The 21,416-nt window shown below is 46.8% G+C and overlaps 1 protein-coding gene across 2 annotated transcripts; it reads left to right on the top strand.

The window, feature by feature from the left end:
• Positions 1 to 748: 748 nt before the first annotated feature.
• On the top strand, positions 749 to 19,753 carry AK2 (adenylate kinase 2). 2 transcript variants are annotated; one of them, XM_012722719.1, is made up of 7 exons: positions 749 to 903; positions 8,145 to 8,270; positions 10,234 to 10,344; positions 10,477 to 10,571; positions 15,506 to 15,578; positions 16,696 to 16,891; positions 18,879 to 19,753. In XM_012722719.1, exons 1-7 carry the CDS (start codon positions 805 to 807, stop codon positions 18,881 to 18,883), a joined length of 705 nt encoding a protein of 234 aa, XP_012578173.1. In that variant the 5' UTR covers positions 749 to 804; the 3' UTR covers positions 18,884 to 19,753. The 2 variants fall into 2 exon arrangements, with proteins under 2 accessions (XP_012578173.1, XP_004678816.1); XM_004678759.2 differs by lacking the exon at positions 18,879 to 19,753 and having other exon boundaries at positions 16,696 to 17,060.
• The last annotated feature ends 1,663 nt before the right edge of the window (positions 19,754 to 21,416 follow it).

Here is a 21,416-nt window from a genome sequence, read left to right as displayed (position 1 = left end):
GTACCCCAGTTCTATATGCATAAATAAATGAATCATTGAGGGAAAAAATTAACAAAAACAAAGTTGGGATTCTGTTGCTGCTGTAATTCTGTATCCTGGTTGATGATCATTTCACTATGTGATTAAATATCTTCTACATTTGGGGAGGAGGGTAGATTTCCAGGCTACAAATTTGTTGCAATTTATTTATCCAATCTTTTATTGTTGAATATTTAAGCTATTGCCTTTGATTTCTGGCTGGTTTGTTTTGGACTTTGAGGTTGTTTATATGTGCTACAATTAATATCTTTGTTACACAAACCTACACATACCCTTGACAAGTTCTTTGAACTCCTGGAAGTAGAGTTGCTGGACCAGGGGACATCTGACAAACATTGCTAAACTGTCTCCTAAGAGCGCTTTTACTAACTTATACTCCCACGGGCAATTTCAGCGAACTTCACCAGAGGAGCTGTCAAAATCCAACGAGAACTCCCAGCCCAACCTCTAGCCTTGCTTCACCTTTTCCCGCCCACTGGAAACACCCGCCGCGAGCCCCAACCCCCTCGAGCCACAATGGCCCGCCCCTTCCTTACTCACACATCCATTCTGTCCAATCAAAAGCAGGTTTCCCCAGTATCACTCTATGATTGGTAAATGGAAATGTCCATCGCGCTTCGGGGCGGGCGGAACGGACTGATGGACGTGGCGGTGGGCCAGTGTGAGCGGTGAGTGGGACGTGCGTGGCGTGCGTGGCGCGAGGGCCTGGAAGCCCTGGACCTGCGAGGTGTGCTGGCGGGTTGGCAGTGAGAGAATTGTGCGGCCATGGCTCCCAACGCGCCCGCGCCGGAACCAACCGGAGAGTGTCCCAAAGGCATCCGGGCGGTGCTCCTGGGCCCGCCGGGGGCCGGCAAGGGCACACAGGTGAGCCGCAGGGCTGGACTTGACGGCAGAACCCATAGAAGTCCAAGGTCAGGGCGGCCAAAGGTCCCGATCGCCCCCGAGTGGGGCCGCGGACTGGGGCCTGGGGCCTGGGGGAGCCCTGTCCAGAGCCTGGGGGCTGGTAAAGCGTGTGGGGAGGGTCAGAATGGTCGGGGGAGTCAGGTTGGGGTTAGAATCCGTGAGGGATCCATCTTAAGGTGTCGTGTTAGGGAATCGGAGCACCGACTGGACCCACCCTTCGGGGGTTGGAGGGACAGAGGGCTTGAGGGGCAGAGTCCTGAGCTGAAGCATCTGGATCACAGGCGGCGTGGAGGCAGGGACCTGAGAATTCCCTGCGATTTGGGCGTTGAATTGTCCAAAACGAGGCCCACGTTCCAGGCACTCGGAGTAGGGGGACGTTACTCATTGTGACAAACGACTGAGGGTAGAGGAGCATCTCCAGCACGTGGGGGCAGAGTGGGAGCTGGTGTGTGCTGGGCTGGACTATTGCTGAGAGGCGGGAGGTAGGGCCTGCGTGCGCCAGTTATGTTGGGAGGGGGCATGAAAGAGGGTACCACGATTTACAGGTAGGAAAACCGGTCCAGAGAGGTCAAGATTGGTTATGTGGCGCCTGGTATGGCAAATGCTTTGGGACTCCAGGTGATTGAGTCTGAAGTTTCCTAGCAAGGCAGCCGGGCCTCACCTAGTATCCGGGGCATAATGGGCTCAGAGACCACAGTTGGGATGTTTAGGATTTGGAAGCCCATATGTTAGTTTATTGATGTCCCTTTATGGCCTGGGGCCCTGCACCCCTACCTCCCCTTCTCCCGCCACCCCCAGGTCTCTTGCTTGTTAGGTTCTAAAGAGGGAATTTGCTGCTAGTGTGAACTCCCAAGCCATTGGGGTTTTGTGGACTGCTGTGCTCACTCTTCTCATCCTAGCACTGGCAAAAATTGAAAAGTCATAGCAAGTCTGTTTTGTCTCACTCTTGAGCCGCCACCATATTACTGGACATTTGATGGGGTTACTGGAAAGGGATGAATGATACAGATCAGTGTGGGTAATGAAGAGGAGGAAGGTCTAAGAGATCCAGTTCATTTCTGTGACTTTGTTTTTTGTCTGTGGGCACTAGGCCAAGAGACTACTCTCCCTTTTTCTGTAGAGCTTGCGCTCGTTGATCCATGAAGTCACCACCTAATTCCATTGTCCTCTGTAAGGTTGAAGTCACCCTCTTTTCATCTTGCCACCCTCAGTTCAGTAATCTGCTGACTAGGAATGTTCAATCCCAGACTATAGACTTTTGCTGTGAGTAATCGAATATGGACACAGTAACTCAAACACATTGATTTTTTTACATTCATACTGAAGTTAACAGTTTCTGTGGTTGTGAAATGAACAACCCATCCCAGTGCCAAGATAGGTATGTAGAGTTTAACGAGCTATATAACTTTTAAACTTCAGTATTCTCATGTGAATAATGGGGATAATGCCGACATTACTCATTCAACATTTCATGAACACCAAACAGTGAACATAGAGCACTGAACAAGACTAATAAAGTCCTTGCCCATGTAGATGAAAAAGTTCAAAGGATATTGAGGGATTGTGTTATGAATAGCTATAAAGCACCTATTAATACAGAGGCGACAGCCTAGCACCTAGTAGTCATTGTTGGCTCCCTTACCTTAGTAGCACATCTCTCTTCCTCCAGATGTATTTCAGTATGAAGGGTTATAGGTTCAGGTTATAGGTTATTAGTTTCAGAAAATTAATATTATGGGCAAAAATGAGAGTTGATCAGAAAAGGCTTTGTAGTAGCAGAAGAGATATGATTGGAGCTGAAACTTGAGGAAAGACTAAGATTTACATAAGCCAGTCAGCCGCCACCCCTCCCCTCCATAATTGGTGCAGTAGGAATACTGGAGGTGTAGTTTTAGAGTTAAACATAATTTTTTAAAAAAGGTTCATAAATCAGGGTGGCAGCCTATAGCACTTAGCCTGCAGACACATTCTAACTTTTCATTATGAAGAGTTTTGAGCTCACAAAAGAAGACCAATGTATCCATTATTCAGTCCCCAAAACTGGTAGCCATTCCTTCCCATCCCTTCACAAATGACTCCAAAACAACTCTCAGAGAAATTCTAACATTTCATTTGGAAATACGTCAGTGTATAGTCTCTGAAAGATCAGTTCTTTTTAGTGAATAGGCACAATGTCCCCTAAAAATTATCAATGTTTATTAGTAGTTGGTGTTAATTTCACATTTCCATTTGTCTCACACGTGTGATTAGTTTATAGGTCCCTTTCTTTTTTTGTTAATTGCAGTCTTTGGTTTGGTTGGGTAAAATTAAGTGGGCTTGTTCTGGGAGAATACCTCATTCTGGGAATATTTTTTTAATTGTATCCCCCTGGTGCACATCATGCCTTCCTTTTTCCTCTCTGTTTCCTGTAAATTCATAATTTGATCATACACTCACTCAGACCTGAGTTCAGGTTTGGGGCTGGACTGCATCTCAGTGATGCTAGGCTGTCCATTAGAAGCACATCATGTCTGCTTGTCTGTGGTGGTCAGCCCCTTGGTCCAGGAATTTGCTGCTTTGGGTGGCAAAATGGTAGGGATCTAATTATGTCATAACTTTTTCATTTATTAGCTGAAATAGTCCTATAAAGAGAAGCTTCTTGCCTGTTATTTGGTATGGTTTGTAATGAAAAGGCAGAGCTGACCAAACAGCATTTCATTTGTGAAATTTCACATATCCAGAGGTGGACCTCCCTGGTGTTGGAAGCTATTAAGTCTCAGCACTGTGGAGCTCTCCGCAGTCACTGCAGCACAAGTTCGACCCCCAGCCAGGGAGCTGCCCACATGGCACAGCAGACCTCTCCTGACCTGCCTGCTGCTCCCCTCCGCAGTGTATTTCAGTCAATCTGCGTGCCCTGCTCCCCAATCTCTCTCTGGGGAATCCTCTCACCCCCACTGCCATACCCCTGAATTGTACTCCAGTTCTTGTATGAATAAATAAATCTTTTTTTAAAAAGCTCAGAGCTCCTGTTTCCCTTGAGTAGTCTAACCTGGTAGTTCCGGGCCTTGGTGCCTGTGCTCTCCCTTCCCCAGCACAGATCTTTTCGCTGCCTGTTGCTTACACTTGACTTTTCATTTATTTGCATTGCCTGCTAATCCCCTCTGGTAGATGTTTGCAGGTGTTAGTATAAACTCCCTAACCTGGGGGTAGTGCCCACTGCCGCCTCAGTATGTTTTTCTTCCCACTTGTACCTCTTTATATACATGCATAGCTCAGTTATTTTATGTTTATTGTGTTAGCAGAACTAAAGTAACCTGTTTCGTTTTAAAACTTAGCATTTTTCACTAAAATGGTTTAATGTGTAAGAATGACAGCTTTCGCTTGCTTTTAATTAACCTTATTTCCCTGTCTCTCTTTTGGCATTGGATGTCCCTGCAGTGTGGCTACAGCCAAGATGTCGTCCTTGTTTTCTCTACCATTCCCAGCTCACAGTTAATCCCACGTGTCTAGCTTACTCCAGCTCTTCAAGGGCATTCAGCCCATATCTCGCAAGTCTGGCTTTGTTGGTTGTGTCAGTGGGGTGATGCAACAATGCTCAGACCTGTGCGCAGACCTTCATTTGTATTTAGAGAAACTAGCATCCAAAGGGCTTGTTCTCTAGGTCACATAGCATGTAACTTTTGGGTCTTGCATCTTTATGACTGCAGGGCTCCTGCTCTTTCTGCTACTGTCTGCTCGCTGCCTTGAGTTAGATTTTCCTCCTACATCATACAGGTTTTGTTGGATAAGTTCCATGCTAGACATTCAGAGAGCCACTCTTGCCCTCAAGTAAGCTGTCATTTTTATAAAGCCATCACCCTTTACTCCACTGTGTGGCAGGTCCCAAGCGAAAGATGATCACCTGGCTTAGCCCTGCAGCACTGGCAGGCAAGTCCTTGTGGTGGCCACACCTTTTTACTGATAAACTGAGGCCCAGAGGCTCTTTGTTGCCCGAGAACTACGTGCAGTAAGTAGCAAAGGCGGGACTTGGTCTCCTCACTGCGCTCTCGAGCACATCACCTCCTTAACCTAGTGGCAGAGGCAGAGCTGTGCACCTCCGTCAGTAGCCACCAGTGCAGAGTGTCACGCCGGACGTGTCAAGAGGAGTGACTGACAAGTGCCAGGATAGCTCAGGGTTAGAATAAAACTTGTCTTCCATTCTTCTTACCTACCCAGTGATGGTCATTGATAATATTTCCAATTTATAGGTGAGGAAATAGTTTCAGTCATGGTCTACAAGATTATGTGATAAATTAAGAAGCAGAGCTGAAATTCAAACACATAGTGCTTTTTAAACATTTTTTAATTGAAGTATAATGTCCTTACACAAAGGTACAAATATCATAAGTGGCTAACTGGATGGATTGTCACACCATGGATACACTTTTGTGGCTTATACCCATATCAAGAAACAACCTTGCCACACTGTGAAGTCTTCCCTCTGTGCTTACAGTCTCAAACACACACACACAGCCCTGTACCTTCCTCATGGACAGCACTAGGGCTCTGTAGGTTGTTTTTGTCTTTTCACAAGGCCTTATAGTATGATGGATAAGAACAGGAGCTTAACAGTGTGGGCCAGTCGCTAGCTCTGCTCACATGGCTAGCTGTGTGATCTGGGGCAGCTTAGCATCTATGCTTCATTTGTAAATTGCAGGTAAAAGTGCTTCCTACCACCTGGGTTTGTTTTGTGTTAAGCATGAAACAGTGCATGAAGAAACTGCTAGGGAGGTTGCAACACTCCAAGTTAGCCTATACTGACACTCCTCAGAAGGGAAGGCGTTGTTAGGGAGGTTTTTGGTGGGAGCGAGATGCTGAAACTTTGCCTAAAGAAGAGTAACTTAGAGCAGACAGGGGAGGGAAAGGGATTCCTGCATGGATGAGAGCCACTCTGCGCCCAGGAGAGGCTTATGGATTTGGGAAATACACCGGGCAGCATGTCAGCAGTGATGTAGAGCTTACAAGGAGGGGATTTCAGCAGTAAATTTGGAGCGCTTGGCAGGATAGGAATTTGATGGTGGAGGGCATAGAGTACAGGTTAAAATATTTGGGCTTTTCCCATGTTGCACTGGGAAGGCATCAGAAATTTCTGAATGTGTATGTTGGGGTTAAGGACAGTTTGTCCTGATATTTTGGATGGTCCATATGCAGGAGCTCTGCAGGTGGAAAGCAGAAAGACTGAAGGCAGAAAGATGATTCTGCAGTGAGAAAACTGGGTTTAAGATTAAATCAGACCTTGTCAACTGATTGTTCCCTTTATTTCTTTAAACCCCAGGCACTACGGTGAATACTTTTACATATGTTATCTTATCCAGTCCCCCAAAACTGTGAAAGTAGACTTTGTTATCTGTACTCTAGGGATGAAGAATACGCCACATATCTTGTGCAGTGACACAATGAGGAAGCTGTTGGTCTGGTTTCAGCCCAGATGTGTACCATTATAAACCCAATCTCACACCACCGGCTCAGGGCTTTGCAGTGACAGCTTACCGGTAGGCCTGGCTCTGTGTTTTTAGTTAAGTACCCAGGTGATTGTAATGATACACTGCTCTGCTCTTGGGAAGCATTAGACCCACTGTGCCACCTCTCCATTGATTTGGGCCAGTCCCACCCATGCCCCCCAAAAGTTACCACTACTCCACTCCAGACCCCTGTTCTTATAGAGGGGATGGGCCTAATTCTTGGACTCAGCAAATAATCCTTGACGAGTGAGACCCAAAGGCTCAGGGCGTTGGCAGTAACAGTGTGGCTGAGGAGTCAGCAGCACAGCCCAGCCTAGAAGCTCATGAAAAATGCAGATGCTCAGGCTGCATGTTTGCAGTATCCCAGGAATCAGGGCCTGCATATTTGCAGTGTCCCAGGTGACTTGAAATAAAAGAAGCACTGCTCTAAAGCATAAACTTAAAGTGTGAGGGGAATATAATAGTTTTGTCAAACTGCTTCTGTAGTCCACAGGTAGAATATTACAAAAAAGAAAGTGGAAGATCTTTTATTTGTGGGTGCCTACTATGTATCTAATGTTTTAGACTCATTTCATTAACCTCACAAAAGCCCTATGATGAGTCATTACCCCCATTTTAAAAAAAGATTTATTTATGCATATAAGAACTGGGGTACAGGCCAGAGATGCAGGGAGTAAGAGGATTCACCAGAGACAGAGTGGGGAGCAGAACAGGCAGATCGATGAAGTCCACTGCTGAGGGGAGCAGCGGGTGGGTCAGGAGAGGTCTGTAGCACCATGTGGGTCAGCTTCCTGGCCAGGGGATCGAACTGGTGCTGCAGTGGCTGTGGACAGCATAGTGTTGTCCTTTAACTCCTTGTACTTCCATTTGACTGATGTGGAAACTGAGACTCTGAGAAGTTAAGCTACTAGCCTGGGACACACAATGGGGAATGCCTTAACCAGGATTCCTGCGCAGATCTGCCTCACTGCAAAACCCACACTCTGCAGCCTCCAGGTGTCTTCCACCAGCCAGCAAGGAGCGTGGGGTCGGTCTTCCGCCATGCTAGTCTTCCCTGTGAGTGTTCTTCCGTACAGAATCCAGTCACCTGGCACATCACAGGCATGCCATGAAACAGAGCAGTGGGTTCTGTGCTAACAACTCTCCTCTGTGGAGTTTTCGTCAGCCATTCCCCTTGTACAAGATTTTTACCTAAACTAATTATGATCACGAAAGAGAGGTTGGCAGAAAGCACCATCCTCTGGATATATGGCCATGTGTGGTCTTCACCTTCCCCCGGCTGCCTCCAGCCCAGCGGCTGCAGCTCTTACCGTCGCAGTCAGGCAATAACTTGGGCGATGCTTGTTCACATCTCCTATGCTGGGCATTGCACAGAGTGCTTTATAAACATAATCTCATTTAAATTTCAGCAGCCGTGTCAGCTGTTATCCTGCTATTTTTGGTCTTTCCATTTATACCAGGGAAACTGAGGCCTATGTGTCACTAGGGTATCTAATGGAAGAAGTGACAATAAGTAATACTTATGACAGCTTTCTATATGATAGGTATACAGATTTCAATGCCTTTTTTTTTTAAGTGATTCTTAACTACAACCTTGTAACAATTTTACACTAGAATAAAAGGTACTTTCATCATTTCCCTCCCCACCCCCAGGTAGCCTAACTTCAGACTTCAGAACCTGTAATGTTAACTGAATCTCGGTTTTTGTTTTCTTATTCACAGGCACCCAAATTGGCCAAAAATTTCTGTGTGTGCCATTTGGCTACTGGGGACATGCTAAGGGCCATGGTCGCTTCTGGCTCAGAACTGGGGAAAAAGCTGAAGGCAACCATGGATGCTGGCAAGCTGGTAGGTGTGGGTAGCAGTGAATGTGGACATTCCTCAGTCTAGATCGCCACTAACATGGCCGCCACCTGCTGCATGTAGCTGTTAAAATTTAATTTAATTTGAAATTTGACTCCTCTGTCTCACTTGCAGCATTTCAGATGTTATCTAGCCAGCATAGAGACAGAACATTTACATCATCATAGAAAGTTCTCCTGGGCCCTCCCTGGTGGCACAACGGGTTAGGACACAGCACTGCAAGGTAGCTACAACTGCTTCAGTGTGAGTTCAATCCCCGGCCCCGGAGGAGATCCACATGGCACGGCTGATCTCTCCTGACCCGCCCACTGCTCCCCTCATCAGTGTACTGCCTGTTCTGCTCCCCACTCTGTCTCTGGTGAATCCTCTCACCGCCCCTGCACCCCTGGCTTGTACCCCAGATCTATATGCATAAATAAATATATAATTTTTTTTTTAAAAAAAGAAAGAAAGTTCTCCTGGACAGCCCTGTGCTAAATTGCACAGGACTTTTGGCATATCAAGTTATTCAGTTCATTCTGAATATGTGGTACCTGTTTTACCCATGTTATTCTTGAAGCTCCTTTTTACTGACGCATGTAGTAGTAGACCCAAAATTGAAACTGCTGTGTGTCAGCTGGAACTCGGGGGTATATTCAAGAGGACACTTAGGAAGCCACCGAGTGTTTAAAACCTCTTGTGTAACTATGTTCTGTGTCTCTCACAGAAGAGTTACTGGACAGCTGATAAAAGTAAATCCTTTCCATTTGGGGATATAATAGCATTTTCCTCTGGCTCTAGGCCAGTTGGTTTGATTGGACAAATACAGGCTTATCTACTAAATGTTTGGTTAGTGCCTGAGCTGGCTTAATTATAACTGAGTTATCCTGAGACTTGCCTCAGGGAACCACCTTCAGTGGTCATTTTGTGCTTATCCCTTTAGTGTACGGTTGTAGAAGGTGCTGGGCTTATCCTCCATCCCTGAATTGCCTCCCATTAGGCTTTGAGATTCTGCAGCTGTATCAAATAGTACCCCTGCCCACCTGTCCAGCTGCCCTTTACTTCCAGCTTTCCCATCTTAGTCAGGCCCTGGGTTAAGCTGGAAAGCTAGCTGTTCTGGACTTTGGGTCTTGGCAGAAAATCTGTACTGGAAAAAAATTAGGATGTGGCTATGAGATTGCTTATCTCCAGCTTTCACTTAGTCACAGTTTATACTTTGTCCCCAAGTTTACAGCTGGTCCTGGGAGATGAGAGCTCTAGCTACCAAGATGGACAGCCTTCATAATACTGGCAGGACACTTCCTTCCTGTGAAGGCCCTACAGGACAACAAGGTTTCCAAGGCTGGAGGGAGCTTCACTGGCACGTGTAGAGAGGCTGTGTTAAGCTGGCTCCTCCATTGCTTGGTGCTCACCCAACTCACCAGTTCAGCAAACTTCTCTGTTTCTTCACATCTGGGATGCCGTGGGTCACTTTACGGTTACCTTAGACAAAATCACGAGACAGGGAACGCTGATGCCTTTCTGCATCTGGTCAGCCCCCATCTCTCCTGGAGCCTTCCTTAGGTGTTCTTTCAGCCACATGACCTCACTTTGGTTGTGCTTTGACAACAGTTAACTGCTATAAACTGTTATCTGACTATATGGTCGAAGCAGACTTCAGGACCTAAGTAAGACGCGGAGCGTTCCTGATGGGGGAATCCTCTTCCCTTATCCAGACACAGAAGGATTGTAAGAGGAGACATGTGTATAGCACCACCACAGAAATAATTGTGGTTATTCTGCATTACACACTGAATCTTCAAAAGGAACCATTCTGCATTTGCTCTGAATTTTCTTTCTTCAGAGTCAGGAAGGGAAGGCTGTTTAATAATCAGGTTGTGTAGACAGACACTTGTGACCCTGGAATTAGACTACTAATGTCCCCGAGTTCATGGATTTAAACCAAGGCTGTTTTCTCTTTGGCTTCCAGGTGAGTGATGAAATGGTAGTGGAGCTCATTGAGAAGAATTTAGAGACCCCTCCATGCAAAAATGGTTTCCTTCTAGATGGCTTCCCTCGGACTGTAAGGCAGGCGGAAATGGTAGGTGGCTTGATTTTGTATCACTATTACATGAGAACAAATGCTTGCCCTTTGTCTCCTAATTCCTTTGAGGAAAGTGGGTCTGATCAAGCTCTGGTAGCTTACTCAGGTGAGCCACACACTCTCTTACAGCTTGACAGCCTCATGGAGAAGAGGAAAGAGAAGCTTGATTCTGTGGTTGAATTCAGCATCCCAGACTCTCTGCTGATCCGAAGAATCACAGGAAGGTATTTGTCCCCTGGAGGTCCTGTCTTTTCACACTTCCTCCAAGCTTTGTCAGGTCAGAGGAGACAGTGATGCCTAGCCCCAGCCAAGGCTCACTGTCACTTCAACAGGGGTTGATCTTATTTGGTGACAGTCTCTGAAGGAGTGACATGGGATAGGGATCAGGAAACAGAAGCAAGTCCTGTCACCTTTGAACTCTGACCCTAGGCAAGTTTCTGTTTTTTTCCCCTGGACAATTATAATGTTTATATGAAAGAAAGAATAGAAGAGGTACCTCTTCTCTCCCCCAGCAGAATTTTTAGTTATCAAGTAACTTTTTATGTCTATCGACTAGTTTCATATCAACATTAGTTTTTTCCTTTTTTACATTTGCATTGCCTTCCACCCACCCCCCTTTTTTTTTTTCCATTTTATTGAGGTAAAATTGGTTTACAACACTATATATGATTTTCAACATCATTCCCACAATCAAGGCACTCATGGTCCTTTATCCTAGACCACTGGGCCCCTCCCTACTTTGTTCCTGCTCCTACTCTCCCTCCCCCCAGTAGCTGTAGTCCTATTTCTAGGGTTTATTTTGGTTTGGTTTTATTAGTTTCTTAGTTTTGTTTCTCTATATTCTGCATATGAGTGAAGTAATCTGGCATTTGTCTTTTTCCTTCTGTCTTATTTCACATAGCATAATCCCTACTTCCATGTTGTCGCAAATGGCAAGAGTCCATTTTTTATATAGCTGAGTAGTATCCCACTGTGTATATATACCACCTCTTAATCCCCTGCTCTGTCGTTAAGCATTTAGGTGGTTTCCCTAACTTGGCTGTTACAAATAGTGCTGCAGTAAACATAGGAGTGCACGTAGCCCTTCAAATTAGTGATTTTGTATTCTTCAGGTAGATACTTAAAGTGGAATTGTTGGGTCATATGGTAGATCTATTTGTTATATATATATATATATTTTAAAGATTTATTTATTTATTCATACAGAACTGGGGTACAGGCCAGAGATGCGGAGGGTGAGAGGACTCACCAGAGACAGAGTGGGGAGCAGAACAGTCAGATCAATGAAGTACACTGCTGAGGGGAGCAGCTGGTGGGTCAGGAGAGGTCTGCCACTCCATGTGGATCTCCTCCAGGGCAGGCGGGGATCGAACTCATGCAGAAGTGGCTTAAGCTTCTTAGTGCTGTGCCTTAACCCGCTGCACCACCAGGGAGGACCCTATTTGTAATATTTTGAGGAACCTCAGCACTTTTCTTTAGGGGCTGGACAGTCTACATTCCCACCAACAGTACATATAAGGGTTTATTTTTCTACACTAAACATTTGTTCTGTCTGGGTTTTTTTTGGTCACCATTCTCTGTACAGTGGGATAGTATCTCATTGTGGTTTTGATTTGTATCTCCCCAGTAATAAGTAATGTTGAACATTTTTTATATACTTTTGGCCATTGTATACCTTGTATGGAGAAGTGTCTCCTTGGCATTTTTGCCCATTTTTTTATTTGGTTTCTGTTTTCTTTTGTTGTGTTTTTTTTTTGTTGTTGTTGTTGTTGTTGTTTTTTAAAGATTTATTTATCCGTACAGAACTGGGGTACAGACCAGAGATGCGGAGGGTGAGAGGATTCACCAGAGACAGAGCAGGGAGCAGAACAGGCAGATCGACGAAGTACACTGCTGAGGGGAGCAGTGGGCGGGTCAGGAGAGGTCTGCCACACCATGTGGATCTCCTCCGGGGCAGGCGGGATCGAACTCATGCAGAGGTGGCTGTAGCTTCTTAGTGCGGTGCTTTAACCTGCTGCGCCACCAGGGAGGGCCTTCTTTTGTTGTGTTTTATGAGCCCAGTGTAGGCCTTGGATATTAGCTCCTCATCACATATGCAGATATTTTCTTCATTCAGTAGGGTGTCTTTTTGGTTTTAAAGATAGTTTTTTTGTTTGTTTACTGTACAAAAACTTTAGCTTGACACAGTCCCATTCATTTATTTTTGCTTTTGTTTCCTTGCCATTGGAGTTGAGGCCCCAGAGATATCCCTGAAACCAATGTCCTGGAGTGTTTTGTGTATCTTCTTCTGTGTATTTTATGTTTTCCAGTCTTTCATCCACATCTTAAATCTAGTTCATGTGTGGTACGAGAGAGTGATGTGAATGGTCCAGTTTCGTTTTTCTGCATTTGGCTCTCCAGTTCTCCTAACACCATTTGTTGAAGAGACTTCTTTCTCTGTTGAATTCTTTTGGCTCCTTTGTCATAGAATAACGGTCCGTATAATGTCGGTGTATTCCTGTCCGTTGTTATTCCAATATCATGCCTTTTTGGCTATTATATATAGCCTTATTCTAGTGTGAAGTCTGGGAGCACATAATACCTCTCTCTTTTTTGTCAAGATTGCTTTGGCTTTGGGGGTCTTTTATGGTTCCATATGAATGTCAGTAATGTTTGTTCTGTGTCTTAGAGGAATTCTGTTGAAACATTTATATGGATTGTATTGAAATCCCTTTAAATAGCTTTGGTTAAATGGACTTTTTGAAAAGATTTTTATTTATTTATTTTTTTTATATGGAGAACTGGGGTGCAGTTCAGAGTTGGGGTGGGTTGAGAGAATTCACCAAAAACAGAGTGGGAAACAGAACAGGCAGATCCACTGAAACACATTGCTGAGTGAAGCAGTAGACAGGCATGACAGGAAAGGTCAGCTGGGCCATGTGGGTCACCTACCTGGCTGGGGATGGAACTCAGGCTGTTGAGGTGGGCCTCGAACTCATGCTACAGTGGCTGCAGATAGCTTCATAGTGCTGCGCTTTAACCCATTGTACCACCAGGGAGACCCCCATTCTGCTATTTCTTGAGCATATTTGGTTGGTGGGTTTTGATTTAGCCTATTCATTGTAGGTCTCTGGCACTCTAGTTATCCTAGGAGGTAACCGACTGGTACCTTAACCTAATATCTCCTTACAACCCCATTTTGTGGTTGAGAAAACAGGTGTCTGAAGTGTCACAGTCAGGATAGCAGTGCCAGCAAAATCCCAGCCCTGATCACCCACCTCCAGGCCAGGCTTAGTGGCCAATATATCGGTTTTGGCAGGTACCTGGGGCCCATGCCATTTTGATTAGAGATTGAACTTTCTTTCATTTCCCTTTCCTAATAGAATGAGTCTTAAATTCCTTTTCAAAGGGTAATTGTGGATGGGGAAGGAGCAGGGAGGTGTACATCTGGAGGTGTAGCAGGAAGGGAAGCTGTGAGCGTAGAGAGGAGAGTCTGCCTGTCCCAGCCTGGCTGTTCTGTGCCTCTTGCTCTCCGGAAGCAGGGCTACTTCTCATTCCCAGCCCTTCCTAGAGGGAAAGTCAGATGCAGCTTATACCTTCCCGCTCCCTGGCAGTTCCAGCATTTGCAAGCCTCCAGCCCTCAAATCAAAAGGACCCCACCTCACGGTACATGGCTGCAGTCAGAGGACCTTTGGCACAGCTTATTTACACAGCATTGTCTTGTCCCAGTGCTCTAAGTGGGCCCTCCTTTGATACAAAATGGAATGCTTGGCTCCCAGAAAATGATGTTGTTAAAACAGTTTTCTGGCCCTCCCTGGTAGCACAGCGGGTTAAAGCACAGCACTGAGAAGCTAAAACCACTTACGCATGAGTTCGATTCCCGCCTGCCCTGGAGGTGATCCACATGGCGTGGCAGACCTCTCCTGACCCGCCCGCTGCTCCCCTCAGCAGTGTACTTCGTCGATCTGCCTGTTCTGCTCCCCACTCTGTCTCTGGTGAAGCCTCTCACCACCCCTGAGCCTCTGGCCTGTACCCCAGCTCTGTATGCACAAATAAATAAATCTTTAAAAAAAAAAAACAAAAAACACAGTTTTCTATCTTACAAAGGCTCGTTAGTCTAACCTGGACTTTCCCCGCTGTCGTGCTGAGGTAGCCATCCCCTCAGCCATCAGAGCAGCTAGCAGGCCTGGGATGCCCACAGCCCCCAGGGGAGCAAATATCTCCCACACTGTACAAATACCACTTCTCTGTCTGCGAAGAGATGGAAAATGTTGGAAAGCTGCAGTCTAACAAACCTCATAAGGAGAGCAGGCACCAGTGAAGTAAGCAACTACAGTCAGCATAGGAGCGGGAAGCCAAGGGAGCTCGAGCAGACCCTGGCTGCCTCTGGCCATCCCCAGTCAGGAACACAGGTCGCCTCAGGGATCGCAGCACAGCCCAAGCTGCCAGCTGCGTATGCAGTGCCAAATAAGTGCTAGTTCTTGGACTCTTTTCCATGACTTACCTCATTTGTCATTCTTCCCGACTCCGTGAATCACCCCTCTGGTAGCTGGGCTTTACTCCACGAGGCCACAGTACCACAATGGTGGCCACCCCGTGGTGGTATGTACACCCTAGGGTGTGATTTCCTCAGGATGGATTCTGGTTGTAACCAAACTGACTTATCAGATAAGATTAGCTCTTCTCTATCTTCCTCCCCTGGTACATTGTGCAAATGCCTCACAGAATTGTCACAGATATTAGTTAGCTACTTACTTGTCTCCCCCACAAAGTGCAGCTTCACAAAGTAAAACTTAGGGAGCAGGGACCTGGACTCATGTCTTCATGACCCTTGGATTCGGCCTAAGGCCTGAGTCGGACCAGGCCCTTAGTCTGTTGGGTGAACTGCTGAGGAGAATGAATGGCTGTGAGACCAGCACCAGCGTTCCTTCTCTTAAGACTGTCTTAGGCAGTCATAGCAGCCTCTTCAGCCAGCGCACAATGTTTGCTGAAGTAAAAACATGCTCAGTCTGGCATCAGTACTCCTAGAAGCCCCGTTCTTGTCTCAGCCAGGGATGCCTAGCGCCAGGTTCTCTGGTGGGTGACACTCCTTACATCCAGCTTCTTGTCACCTTGCAGGCCCCAGGGGGTGCAGGATACTTTCTGGCAACCTGACTCATGTTCATTTGCTGCCTTTCAGGCTGATTCATCCCACGAGTGGCCGTTCCTACCACGAGGAGTTCAACCCCCCAAAGGAACCCATGAAAGATGACGTATGTAAACTCAGAACAGAAAATTTCCTTCTCTTTCCTTCCTCTTTCTTCCTTTGCTTCCCTCCCACCCACTTTGATTTTTCCGTCTTCCCTTTGTCTCCATGCTATCAGTAATTTAGCTTGGAGAAATATCACTACCACGTAACTCCCAAGGGCTGTGGCTCATCTGTACACTGTCTCTCCAGGTGGTGTATTGCTTGGCCTGAGGTAACTAACAGTGCCAGCTACTTGCCAGTACCCAGTCTCTATCTTCTAGAGCAGCAGTGTAGTGACCCAAATAATAACTAATCAGGAGACAGCTGCTTGGAAACCCAGAGTTAGAGCCAAAGTGGGGAGGGTAGTGCCACGAGAAGTTTGCCGGCCAGTCCTGCTTCAGAAGAATGTCTTCTCTCTCCAGCGACTGCTCTGCTGTGCCCTGCAGACTTACAGTGTTTTGGCTCCATTAACCCTGACAAGCTCTCGTGACGGTCTTCAGTTGATTACAGATCTAGAAGGGAGAATCTCATACTTGTTCGCTGTAACATTTGCCATCAATAGTCTGTTTCTGAACATACAAGCGACAGTAAGACTTTCCTTGATTTACCTTGTCGTCTGAGACCAGTTCATACAATTGTACAAGTTCTAAACCGTCTCGGCTTAGTCCCATTTCCCAGAGGTGATGTTCTGCTGCGCGGTGCTTTCTCACTTCCCTTGTCACTTCCACACTGAGAGTGGCCAACACTCTAGTGATAGCACAAAATACTCAAGCGACTAAGATTATAGTTACGAATGCATCTCTGATTTTGATGTTTTCCTGGTCTCAGGCTTCCGTCTTTATTACATCTGATCCAAAACAATGTTCATTTTAGAAGCTTGATAGCTGAGCAGAAGCTGTGAGGGAGAGACATTGCCCATCCTCTTCCCAGAACCGCCACTCCTCAGTTACTGTTTCAGGCTCCCTCACTTCTTTGAGCCAGCTCCGGGGACCAGCTTGCTGGGTGAGAGTTTTTGTTAGAGATGATCTAGAGTGTGTCTTTCCTGTGATGTGGGATCAGAAAGCGTCTCAGATCTTCATATGTGATCACTAAGAAAATCTTTCTAAAAGTCCTTGCCTGGCCTGGCCCCCTTCTGTTCGCAGGTCACTGGAGAACCATTGATACGCAGGTCAGATGATAATGAGAAGGCCTTGAAAATCCGCCTGGAGGCCTACCACACCCAGACCACCCCCCTGGTGCAGTACTACAGCAAGCGGGGGATCCACTCTGCCATCGATGCGTCCCAGACCCCCGATGTCGTGTTTGCCAGCATCCTCGCAGCCTTCTCCAAAGCCACATGTAAAGACCTAGTTATGTTTATCTAATGTGTGTCCGTTCAAAAAGGAACCTCTTTCTCCTCTCCCTCTCGGGGTGTGGGCTGGCGTGGCAGAGCAGGCAGAGGGACACTTCCTCAGGCCAGCAGAGTATCACTTGATGTATCGATTAAAAAAGCACTTGCTTCCTATATCTCTGGTGTGTGTGCGACTCTCATCTCATCTGTGTGTGTGTGTGTTTGTGTACACAGAAATGTGTTTACCCTTCCTGCTTTCTAAGTTACAGGCGAGGTGACTTTACCAGTTGTTTACTTCTGTAACCACACTCTTGATTTTATTTTTTGGCTAGAGTGAGAAAAGTCAGGTATCTGGGAGGCACCCTAGTTCCATGGTATTTCCTACATTTCCAGCAGCTGGTTAGAACTCCATGGTCACATGCAGGCCTGAAGCCAAGACGGCAAATTATTGGCTGACAGTTCCACTTTCTAACCCATAATGAAAAGCCACATGAGTCAGCATTGGTCAGGGAGCACTAATTTTTCCCCCTAAATGGAAGGAAAAAGGCATTACAGATTCCAGAAATTACTAGGAGTATCAGCGTAAAATGAGCCAGACCCACTTAGCATGTTTGTCATCTGCATCATGGAAGCAGAGATTGTTTAGGACCTGTGTTTGAAAGTGAGTTGTTGCCAGAGAATTGAGGGTGAAAAGGCCCTTTGAATCTAGACTGTCTTCTGAACATCCAGGCTGGGCATCTGCTTCCTCAAAGAGAGACCAAGGTGGGTTTGTTCATTTTTATTTCCAGCATTTGCCCTGTGTTCCCACATATGAACAAAACTGTCTTCTGGAGGTGATCTGTCCTTGGATTTATTTTGATTAGAGTTTCTTCAAATCCAGTCTCTCCAGGGTATAAAACCCAAATCAGATGTATCCCTTTTCAGCTCAAATCCTCACATTTTCAGATATCATCCTTTACCCATCACTTCATGTTGGTGGTGACCACAGACTTCCCAAGAAAAGGTTACCCCAAAATAAGATCGCCTATGGCAATACCAAGCTGTCATTCCTAACTTTCAGCTCCTCAGCTATTAAGTGTTTCCTAGGGTCCATGCTGTGCCTTTTGGTCTCAGCAAACCTGAAGTGACAGACTGCTATGAGGGAGCACAGAAATAGCGGCCTCTGGAAAAGCCATTAGAAAATCAGTGGCAGGGCCAGTAAATAATGCTCGTGTGTCAACATAATCTGCTTGACTCAGTGCAGTGGACTCTAAGGTGCCCGGTCTCCACCTGACCTGAGCTCTCCTACTGTTTGGGGGACTCCCAGAGCCTTGTTTTCTGTCCACCTGCAGGCCAGGTATGGGTATGTGGCCTTCTGGTTTCCCTCTTTGTCTGGTTCGAATGAGTGTCTCCTGGCTCCGCTCTGCCTTGTTTCCCTGGCTGTCAGCTAACTCCACCCGTTCTTAACGGAAACCCAGTCTGGCTTGGGGCATTTCTGGGAAGCCCATGACTTCTGGGAATGGGCAAAGCAAAGAGTGAAGTCAGAACTATCAGGGATGTCTGCGGGGATCTAGGATCTTTCTGTGGTTGACGATGGTTTCATGAATCTTAGAGGCAACTCCCCTTTGAGGACAGTTGCAGGCACTTGGCCTCAAAGTCGAGGTCCTTGGATGTTTGCCAGTTGAATGTGCATGACCTTTGCTCACATAGTTGCCATCCACCCGCATCATTCACGTGCACACACGTATTTGTGATGCGCGGACCGCTGGTGAGAACTAGAAGGTGGGTGGGGGCAGGGAGGGCATGCACAAGCCCTTTAGGGGGTGGTGAGGATTTGATTCTTGCTTCATATAATTCCAGAGCCTTAACCCCAGCAGGCATGAGAACTTTCACCTGGCAGAGAAATGTCCAGTGTTTAATGCATTTGGGTGCTGGGGCGTGCATGCCAGCCCACTCTGCTGTCTACGTGGTGTTTAAAATCCCATTTTGTTCTCTCTTGTTTCCTCTCTATTTCAGCCTAGTAACAGAAGGCCAGGCGAGACTGCACCGCTGCTCATCACCCCGTGGCGTGATCCCCGCTCTTAGGTGCTGGGCAGAGGGGAGGGGTGGTCAGGGTAAGGAGGGAGAGGGCAGCGTGCTCGTAAGGGGCTCAAGAGGCGTGTCGTTGGGAGGCAGCAGTGTCGCTAGGCCATTTCTCTTACACGTCGTAGGAATCTTAACAAGTATAAGTGAAGGGGAAAATTAATTTTTAAAAAATTGATTGGAGGCTATAAGTAGAAATACGGAGATACAGTGTTACTTCTAAGGAATCGAGTTTTCATTTACTCTGGACTGGTGACAATATTCTTTAAGGCTAATGCCCTAAGACCTCAGCTTTTATCTCAGAACCTCATGGGATGCCAGCCTAGGAAGTCAAGCTATGTTATCCTGTCTGTCCTGCAGCTTGGAACAGGGAGGGTTTGACGACTCACCCTGGCTCCCCACATCATGAGAGCAAAATCTGAATGAGATTTGGGTGTGTTCGTGGGAGCAGTGGCTCAGCAAATCAAGTTTACTGGAATTGTACGGAAGGGGTCCAAGCCGGCTCTCCCTTCCCAATTTACCACTGATTTACCGTTCTACCTGTCTTGGGTGAGCTCTCAGCAGCCACCCAGCTTCCTGCCACAATCCTGTACTCTGCCTTCTTCTACCCATGATGTGTGAAGAAACCCTTTTTATTAAATAAGCAAGTGTCCTGAGCAATATCATCCAAAGATTGTCCTTTCCATCCTCAACCCTGTGACGGGGATCACTCGACAGCACTGTGATGTATTTTCAATGAGGTGCCTTTCTTTATGGACCAAATGCTGCCTTGTTTGGCCCTGAATCAATAAAGTATGTTAAAAGTTTGTATCCCCTATTGTGTATTTTTATTTTTAGGGGGTCTGGGCTAGAAAAATTCTACTGAATTTGGATCTGGCTTAGACACTTGTGGTCACAGAAAGCCACAAGGTGGGGAGGTCCAAGTATATGCCCCTAAGATTAGCCTGCAGCCTTCACCTGGAGCTCACAGGCGACCTTTCTCCAACCCAAGGACCAGGCAGCTCGGCCTGAGGAGCAACGCTGTGCTCAGACGTCGGGATGAGTGACGAATCCAGCCAGTCATACACTCTGTGCCCGTTTTCTGTGCCTGTGACAAGGTCGGTGATGTTGCCTCTCAGGATTTTTGATGTTAAGTGAAGTCTATAAGAAGTTTTTGCTTGGTGCCTGGCACACAACAGACACTGAATAAATGTTAGTTGGATCTGAAGATACACAGAGAAATACCTCCTTCCTGCTGGACTCGACAACTGTGACGTGGACTATTGTCCTCAGCCCAGAAAGCTGGCGCTGCTAATCCCTAAGCCAGATCTCTGGCTGCTATCCCGACTGCCTCTTTAACACCCTTGTCGCATCTTTGTAAATCCATTTCCCCAGCAAAAAAAAAAGCTTAAGTCATTTGTCCCAGCTGAAGCTTTCATGCTGCTCGGAAAGGCTGCTGTTGCCAGTGAGGTTTCTGAGAAATGACTGCTCTTCCCAAAACCAGACGAGGAGGCTGAAGCACTACCATTCTTCTTCGGGCTTTCTTGTTCTGGCGTGAGGCGGAGGGGACGCTGACTTATTAGCTCCTGCTGCCTGAGCCAGCTCCCTGTTGGGCTTCACTTCCCCACCTCTGCAGTCATTGTCCGGGGTCCACGTGACTTACTGGCTCTGCTCTCTCCATTCCCCGAACTTTTGAAAATGAAAACTTTTCTTCCCTTTATCATGCCACAAACAGCAGGAAGTATCTGTCAAACCAGCCCAAGAGGCCAGATGGTAAGGTTGAAAAGAATAAACTGCAAGACCAGACAAACTGTTAAGTATTCATTCCTTTAGACTTGGTTTCCTTCTCTACCTGCTGAGGTTCGATGAGAAATGAATGCCTTCACACCCACGACCTCACTCGACCCCCACGAATGGCAGTAAGAACAGTCATTCTCCTATTGTACAGGAGAGAAAACAGACTTGGAGCAGCAAAGTGTCATTCCTGAGGTCACATGAGGTAGGGTCGGAGCGCAAACGCTCTCTGACCCCAGTCTCGCTCCTTAACCTTGTCGCTGAAGTGATGGAGTGACTTGTGCAGTTCTGCAGCAGCAAAGCCTCCTCTGCGGGAACGTTCTTTGTCACGGACCTGCCTAAACTGACTTTGAGCAGGTCACTACCAGGCTGAGGGCCCAGGGCATATGTGTTAGGATCCCTTCTGTGCCTCAGATGGGACAACAGGATAAAGAAAGCAGCTTGGTCCTCAGGGAGCCTCACCAGACTTAGGAGAGTGGCAAAATGGGTCAGAGGACAGACTTCAGCAGCTCCGCCACCAGGACACCTCAGGCCAGTCACCTCACCTCATCAGTAGAATGGCAACAGCCCCTGCCCCTCAGGTACGCTGGCAGCACTACTGACCATGATGCCCATCTGGCTCGGGTACACTGAGCGCAGGCCTGGGAGATGCTGCAGAGTTCAGAGAGAACAGAATCGCAGGCACTGGTGAGAGCTACC

Source organism: Condylura cristata, unplaced genomic scaffold, assembly GCF_000260355.1.
Source record: "Condylura cristata isolate star-nosed mole 26May11 unplaced genomic scaffold, ConCri1.0 scaffold00008, whole genome shotgun sequence".
Lineage (NCBI taxonomy): Eukaryota > Metazoa > Chordata > Mammalia > Eulipotyphla > Talpidae > Condylura > Condylura cristata.
The sequence above is the reverse complement of the archived record's forward strand: the minus strand, read 5'-3'. Positions and strand labels throughout refer to the sequence as shown.

Excerpts from the sequence above, each read along its gene's own strand:
- AK2 (XM_004678759.2), top strand. The coding sequence starts at position 805 with ATGGCTCCCAACGCGCCCGCGCCGGAACCAACCGGAGAGTGTCCCAAA. Across the intron at positions 8,271-10,233 it reads CCATGGATGCTGGCAAGCTG|GTGAGTGATGAAATGGTAGT; the intron begins GTAGGTGTGGGT and ends TTTGGCTTCCAG. Across the intron at positions 10,345-10,476 it reads CTGTAAGGCAGGCGGAAATG|CTTGACAGCCTCATGGAGAA; the intron begins GTAGGTGGCTTG and ends ACTCTCTTACAG.